The sequence below is a fragment of the Propithecus coquereli genome, unplaced genomic scaffold (genome assembly GCF_000956105.1).
Source record: "Propithecus coquereli isolate 6110/MARCELLA unplaced genomic scaffold, Pcoq_1.0 Scaffold323, whole genome shotgun sequence".
Taxonomy (NCBI): domain Eukaryota; kingdom Metazoa; phylum Chordata; class Mammalia; order Primates; family Indriidae; genus Propithecus; species Propithecus coquereli.
Window position 1 is genome coordinate 2252369 of NW_012148875.1, and position 8256 is coordinate 2260624.

Sequence of the window (8256 nt, forward strand, 5' to 3'; positions counted from 1 at the left end):
AGAAAATTAGCAAATAATGTAGTTGCCAGTTTTATTTAATACTTTACATACTTGAATAGCTGGTTAAAAAGCAAATGTTCATCAATTTGTTTAGAGTTGCACAAAAGGATATATAGGGAAAGAAATAGTATGTTTGCCAAATTCATATGGATGTGGGGCCAACTTCATCAAACCTAAAACAAATTCTGTCTTTGGAACCTGAGGTTTTAAAAATAGCAGTTAGAATTAATACTGTTCTTGGATTCATGGTTCAAATTAGTCATCGTGTTTTCTTGATGCTGTAAATTTAACCACATATTGGTAGAAACATGTAACTTCTCACATAGAGTAGACATCCAGAGACAAATTTGTGCATATAAAGTAAAATTAAAATGAATACATTCAGTATTAAATTACTGAACTGTGTAACATACACAAATTTGTTAACAACTTTCCAGAAAGAACAAAACAACAGTATTAATAAAGAGTGGTCTTTTTCATCATTCTCAAGAATTCTTCCTCATTTATTTCTCCATCCCCATCATGATCAGCTTCATCAAGCATTTCCTGTAAAACAAAATATAAATGATATATGAAATGTATTTAAAATGAATAATGATATAAATGAATATTCAAGTACATACTCAAAACCAAATTTTGTTTTAAGTGTATTAGTATAACTAAAGTTAGAATACAATTATAATCATAATATATAAAATTTATAATTATATATAATTATAAAAATAAGCAAAATTTACCTGAAGTTCACCATCTGTTAAATTTTCCCCTAGTTCCTTAGCAACCCTCTTGATATTGTTTAGTGTTATGCTTCCAGTATCATCATCATCAAATAATTTGAAAGTCTTCAATATCTCTTCTTTTTCATCTTTTTCACTCTTTAAAAAAGGAAACAACTATCATTAGTCCTTCATTTATTTATTCTATCAAGCTGGACTTATTAGATGTTTGAGGTCTACAGCAGCAATGTGTCGGGTAGCTGAGTTCTGACTTTATTTATTGTTCTGACTTTTAATAATTAGTCCAATGTACTCACATCTGTCCTTAAGGTATTTAAACACAGAGTTTATTGAAGTGAGAGGCACAAGGTGGTAAAGAGAATGCATCTCTTATTAATCATAGTAATCCAGATCCATTACCAAAACCGTAAGCTCCAAGAGAACAAGAAGGTTGTCTCATTCAATACTCCTTAGAACAGTAATAGTACCTGGCAAAAACAGGTGCTCAGAGTATGTTTACTGAATTCAAGGCTTCAAAATTCTTTCTATCCTGCCATATATCCTCATTTCCTGACAAAAACCTCTTCTCCACATGGGGCAGTCTTTTCACTAACACTCTGAAAACATCTTTAATCTTGCTTTTCCTATCTAAATCCCACTCATCCTTAAAAACCTAGTTCCAATTCTTCCTCTGTGAAACCTCTGATTGCTCCAGCCCGAAGAGGTAGAAAGCTATATTGCTTGTATTTCTTTGAAAAGTAAAATCACAACTATACCATTTTTACACTCATAATGGCAAAAAAATCTTCAAAATTAATGGTGCCAGTTCCTTCTTTGTCGATTTCAGCTATCATTTTTTTAATTTCTTCTTTCTTTGGTACAAATCCTAAGGCCTGCATTGCAATCTGAAATAGGAAGGAAATAAATTATAATATGCCATGATCTCATTCCAAGCTTTTAAATTATCAATTAATAGCTTCTCTCTTTTGTACCATGGAGTGGGCATAAACATGGAAAATCAGGTCAGCAGGCCTAGTTTCAATCCTACTGTGCCATAGAATATATCAGTGTTACAACTGGGGCTTTGGCCTACTCATTTATAAAACACAATTAAAATGCTTAACGCGGTATTATTTTGTTAATGCAAGGCAGGTTTATGCACTGAAGAGACTTTATATCAAGTTTTCAGAAGACTACTATTAAAAGTCTAAAGATTGCCACAAATAAATAGTTTTTTAAATGTTTTAGAATTAGATATAATTTGAGAACCTTCAATTCTTTCACATCTATGGTTCCAGACCCATCAACATCAAATAAATCAAAGGCCTCTTTAATTTCTTGTTTTTGGGTTTCATTCAATTCAATTTTTCCTGTTCTTTTCTTCCATTGCTCTGAATTTGGGCAGTGGTTGGATGCCTGTAATAAAGACGTGTCGGTGAATGATAAACTATATAACTGGAAACTTCAGCAGAACCAGAATAACTGATGATAAACTAAGTAAATCTAATAAACACATTAAAGTATCCATTTTCTATTATATAATGAACCTAAACAATTTTCCCTTTGCCAACATTTGTGTTTTTGGTTATTAATATTTTGATGGAAAGCCTAGTTTTCTTTTTTTACCACTTAGATTTTTCTTTAAAATTAGTGTCTTTGAGAGGGAAAAGAGGCAAAGGAAAGCATGCCAGACCAGTGAATGGTGTTATGTCAGAATGCAATTAACCTTACTTGGTGTGTCTAAAAAGCAGTCGTTTAAGGAAAATTTACTTTCATAAATACCTACATGTCTCATAATAAAATTTGTTTACTTTGTGGGATATGCTTGATTAGAACATAGTATTCTTTTCCACTTTCTAGCATGCTGTCCTGTACTACAGAAGCTGAGAAGTGGAAAACTACTCCAGGGATCTGGAGTTTCCCCTCGGGTTCTGCTGCAGCCCTATGTCGGTCTCTGGTCTTCAGCTTTGGGTTAAGAAGCAGTGGTGGGGAGGTAGCAACTGGACTCCTTGTTCCTGTGGATCTAAACGGCAGCCTTGCGTATGTTACGTGTGGATTCTCGATCCGTGGACCGCACGTACACTGGTACGGTCTTCAGCTCCATAGCTCCAGGGCACCTCCTGAACCCTCACCCTCCCAGCAGGGCCAGAGCGAGCAGCCGCCCCGGCCAGCCAGCGTCTCAGAGCCCGCCTACAGTCCGCTCCCGCATTCAGTCCCTTTCCGGCTGAAGAGCGGTTTCTGCTCCCAACACTGAACTATCGTAGGCTGCTGGCATTAGCGGTTGATGGGGTTGATGAGGGGAAAAAATGAATTGGGGAGACGCTCTTCTGTCCCTAGAGTCACGGACAACGCGCTTGTATTTGGTGACACGAGGAGGGGTTACTAATGACACCCGAGGATCACGAAAACGAAGCTAATAATACATTTCATTAACTAAACAAAATCTCCTCTTTGCTGTAGGGAAAAACTTCACAGAAGATTACAACTTGACACTCACCATGTACCCAACCGGCGCCCTCAAGCCCGGACCTCCCGGCCCCACCCACTAGCCCGCCGCGCCGCCCAACCGTAGTCTACACAGCTCGCCAGGGGTTGCTAAGGCCGCGCTCACGGACCTCTCACAGCTCCGCCCACCCAAGCCCTACATGATTGACAGACACTCCACCCAATGGAAAGAAAAATACCCTTGAGGCCAGCCCCCTCTCTCTGCTCTCTACCAATAGAGTGGTGTTCCTGCCTTTCCCAGCCCATCGTTAAGCGGAACTTTTCTCTCTAGCTGCGTTTCTTAGCGACCAGGCCTCCAGCTCCAGCAGAGCTGCACCCTTCACACATGCGCAAACTGCGGACGGGAGACAGAGGGCGCCTTTGCCCTGGCGTTTTGGCGTCCGTGTCCCAGCCAGAAGGTACGTCTGGCGGGAAGGGAAGACGGGAACTCTAGACCCCGTGAGAGTGGAGAAAGAAGCGAGGTTAGTAGTGAGGTGCTTCCACTGACTGCTGAGTCTTTGGTGAAGATGCGGGGAGCCCCTGTTTGCTTTCCTGACCCCATTGGGCCGAGACAAGGGTGAGATTTTGGGGTCTGGTGGGCCTGGGGTGAATTGGTCTAGCATCCGGCTGGGAGCTTGGCCTTTAGCTATTTCCCTCCTCCCTGGTTCGGGCAGGGTTTCTGGCATGGTAGGCACCAAAATTTCTGTATAGGAGGGGCATGGGCCAGCGGCGTGGTTGGAGGGAAGTGGATATGGGGTAGGATGGGTCTTGGGATGCACCTGAAGCTTCACTGCATAGGAAAGTTTTTATTAATGCATATGTTGTATGTAGTGTTTGTTTGCAGGGTAGGACTTTGGCCCCACCCATAATCACTATCGGACACCTCCACACACACAGGCCCCCAGCCATTCCCTTGGCTGAAGAATCCTAAGATTTGGCCAGTTGTCCAACCTTATCAAGCTTAAATCTGCACTCTTGAGTCAGACACAGGTAGCCTGATTAGCCAATTAACTCAGTAACGCTGTAGATTAAATTTAGACGCCCGTGTAACTGCTGTAAACAAAATCAGACTCTTATCCGGAGGGCCAGACTTGCTGGTTCTGCCCGTTCTGAACCTGACCAGGGATCAGCTTAAAGGATGGAGAAGGACTGAGGTCGGGTGGACCACTGACTTCCTGGTAGGAATGAAGAGATAATAGTCTCTTAAGACATCTAACCTTTAATTGCTCAGACAACCCAACCGCTTTTATGCCTCCTGCAGTGCCTTCTCTAAAGTAAATATTTTCTAAAAATCATACTGGAGTCTCCAACAGTGGATTCAGGAAGAATATTAACTTTTGTCTAGTCTTTTTCCTCCATGAAGGTAGGGCAAGAAAAAATGGGCAAAGTACATTCTTGAAGCAGTCTCCCAAATCACTTTACATGCTTTAGTAAGTAGAAACATGGCACATTTTCCAAAGTTATCAGCCTGTCTTGTTCACGTTATATCCCAGGCCAACACTCAAGCATTGTAATCATTGATAAAAATCTCGTTAGGCTTCTGGAAAATAGGTAAGGTTATCCTAGTGTTAGAAGGGATTTTTCTGTATAAAGTTACCCCAGTGGAAATTGATGCAAATTCAAGATATTTTATGAATTAAGTAAAATGTTAAGTCACTTAACTATAATATATTGATTTTGCAGGCCATTTATCGCACATGGAAAGTTGCTCTTGATCAGTTTCAAGCTCATATACTTCATCTTTAATACTAATATTAAAAGGATTTCTGAGACCCAGAAATTAATAGTGACCAAGTATATACCCAACCTAATCCTAATTTCTGGGATCTCCTGGATCAAGTTTGATCTAATGGCAATTAAAAGGCTGAATAGTATGTTAACCTGTTTTTACATTACTCTATGATTTAGGCTCTTATATTTTGGATATTTACTTCTAGTTAAAATGGTTTTATACTTTTTTTCAAACAAATGTTTACAGTCAGGCATAAAATGGTTTTTTAATGATAGGCTCAGATTCCAATTCCCAGATCTTGGGTAAGATGTACTTAGTCCTGAAACATAACTGTTACTAATCTAATTACACTTTAGAATATTAATAATAATCATCTAGGAAAATATTAAACCCATAGGCACTCTTAAATCTACCAAGTTTATTCAGTTCTTTCTACATGTCATGCACTATGTGAACTACTAGGTGAGTTTGAAAGGAATTGGGTATAGAGTATAAAAGATACGTAAAACCAAGGAATCCTCAGATTATTGGGGGAGATATACAAACATAAATACAGTGTTTTTATTACATGGTGCTAAGCTTTGGCAGCTATGTGTAGAAAATACTTTAGGGACACAGAAAGGAGAGGACTACTCCAACTTGGGGCATTGGAGAAGGAAGAATCAAAAATGTGGCATTTGCTTTGGGTTATGAAAGATATATTGTATTCATGGAGATGAAGAAAAGATAGGATATTCAAATCAGAATATAACTAGTAAAAATAAATTGTATGTTCCAGTATAGCAAAATCATGGGAAAAAGTGGAAGATGAGTCTTATAAATTAGGTTGAGGTTAGATTGTAAGATATATATGTCAAGCTAAGGAGTAAAGACTTTATTTTCTAAAATAAATAAGCCTGGCACAGTTGCACACACCTGTAGTCCCAGCTACTTGGGAGGCTGAAGCAGAAAGATCACTTGAGCCCAGGAGTTTTAGGCCAGCCTGGGCAACATAGTGAGATCCCACCTCAAAAAAAAAAATGTTTTTTGGCAGTGGAGTAATCTGTTTAGGTTTGTACTTTTTCAGAGATAATCTGACAGCCATGTAAAGGAGGAACCCTCTTTGGAAGCAGTTAAAGAGTCTCAACCAAGGGAGTGCCAAATGAGAATCATGGCAACTCCAAAGGTGGTTGAACCTTGCATTCATGTTGAAGAAATACTAACGGTGGCATCTGTTTTCTCTTGTTTGAGTTTTATACTTAAGTTTGGGATGACAAATACGTTGAAAACCATTCATTCATTCACTTACCAAATATTTATTGAGTGCCTGCAATGTGTCAGGCAATATTCTAGGTACTTGGGATACCTCAGTGACTAATATTGCCCTCCTAGAAATTACATTCCAACAGAGAGAGATAAATAATAAATAAATAAGTAAACTATGTATTAATACTATGTTATCAGATGATAAGTGTTACAGAAAAAAGAAAGAACAGATAAAGAGAATCTAGAGTGTAGAGAGAAAAGAAGAATTTTGGGGGTGTTCAGGATAGGCCTCAGTGAAAGAGGGGAAACTTAAGAAAATATTTGAAGGTGATGAGGTAATAGATTTCTTGGAGAAGAGCATTCCAGAAAAAGGGAACAACTAGGGCAGAACACTAAGATAGCGAGCATACCTTGCATGTTCCAGAAACAGAAAGGAGGCCAAAGCAAAGTGGTCAAGGGTTAGAGTAGTAGGAGATAAAGTCAGAAGGGTAAAGGGAGGAGTGCAAATTATTAGGGTGTTATAAGGAGTTTGACTTTCACTCCGAGTGAAATGGGGAGGCTTTGCAAGATTTTGAGCACAAAGTGAAAGGATCTGTCAATGCTTAAAAAGTTTCAGATTTTGGGGTTTTGGATTTAGAATGCTCAACTGTAGTTGTGTTGTGGCCTGCTATTGACCTTAAAATTATATATATATATAACTGTGGTGCTCTTCAGCTTCGAGGATGAATTCAGATGTTACAGAAACAAACTTACCAGTGCTGTGGCCAGTATTAGAAGATAAGCAAAAATCTGAGTTGTTTGCTTTTTGAAACTTGAGATTTAAAAGATTGTGATTAAAAACAAAAATTATCCAAAGAGTCATAAAGTTTAAGAGTTGGAAGGGAAGGTTATAATATAGATTATTATCTATAATCCTAGCTCCAGCACTTTAACAGGGAGCTCACACCTCACAAGGCAGGTAATTTTATTGTAGATAGCTTTTCAATTAGGGAGTGCCTTGTTTAAGAGTTCTTTTTATTGGGCTCTTTATGTCTTTCTCTTGTAACTTTCTATTCGTTTCGTATGTGAATTCTGAAATATTATGCAGAATAAGTCCAATTGCTCTTGAACCTCCCTTTAAGTAGTTCTGTTTGGTTTTTTAAATAATCTATTCAATGACCAAATTCATCCTTTCCCCTCCATTTCTCTTCCACATTTCTCACCTAGATAACTATAGAAGATTCTTAACTGGCGTTTCCACTTCCGGTCTGGCACTCATCTAGTCAGTCCCCTACAGTGTTATCAGAGTGGTCATATATCCAAAACAGCATTATGATTATCATTATTATTATTGTAAAACAAACACTTTGTAAAACACTGTGCACTGTTTTAAGTGCTGTGCTCACTTCTTGTTATAACTCTATGAAATAGATCCTATTATTATCCCCACTTTTCAGATGTGCAAACTGAGGGGCAGAGTAGGTAAATAACTTGCTGACTACACAGCTAGTTAGCAGTAGAGCTAAGGTCAAACCCAGACTTCTACATTCAGGAGTACCTGCTTTTAAACAGTATATCAAGTTGTTTCTTAATGTTTCTTACTTAAAACACTTTAGTAGTTCCCATTACAGGATCAAGTTTAAGCTCCTTAGCATGGCCCATAATGCTCTTTATGATCCAACTCCTTTCCTCCTCTTCCTACTATTCCCTGCTACATATTTTTCCCCATAAAACCAAACTACTTATCTTATCCCTAATACACTGTGTTTTTTCCCATATATGTACATTTACTACCACCTCTTTCAACTTGCTTATTCTTTCCAGTTATTCTCCAAGACTCATTCCAGGAATTGCCTGCTTCTGGAAACATTGCCTATTGTCTTCATGCTCCATTTCCCCTGTTGGAGTGCTTCTCTTCCATGCACACCTACCTTTATCATTAATATTATTATAATACTGTATCATTGCACTGACCACATTTAATGGAAATTATGTATACCTCAAAGGTAAGGACATATTTTTCTGTCTATATAGAATGTATAACCATGAATTACACTGAATAAAGTTCCAAGTTTTTATTCTATTTGCAGCTGATGATTC

General features: G+C 38.3%; 1 protein-coding gene across 1 annotated transcript; it reads right to left on the bottom strand.

Moving 5' to 3' along the window:
* Window positions 1–456: 456 nt before the first annotated feature.
* LOC105815255 (centrin-4-like) lies at window positions 457–2925 on the bottom strand. Its single transcript, XM_012650402.1, has 5 exons — window positions 2911–2925; window positions 1986–2132; window positions 1493–1621; window positions 738–875; window positions 457–546 (listed from the first exon to the last, which is right to left on the bottom strand). Exons 1-5 carry the CDS (start codon window positions 2923–2925, stop codon window positions 457–459), a joined length of 519 nt encoding a protein of 172 aa, XP_012505856.1.
* Between the last annotated feature and the right edge of the window lie 5331 nt (window positions 2926–8256).

Coding starts and splice junctions, on each gene's coding strand:
- LOC105815255 (XM_012650402.1), bottom strand. Junction 876..1,492: donor CCATTATGAGTGTAAAAATG/GTATAGTTGTGA, acceptor CCTTTTTTAAAG/AGTGAAAAAGATGAAAAAGA. Junction 547..737: donor TAACAGATGGTGAACTTCAG/GTAAATTTTGCT, acceptor TTTGTTTTACAG/GAAATGCTTGATGAAGCTGA.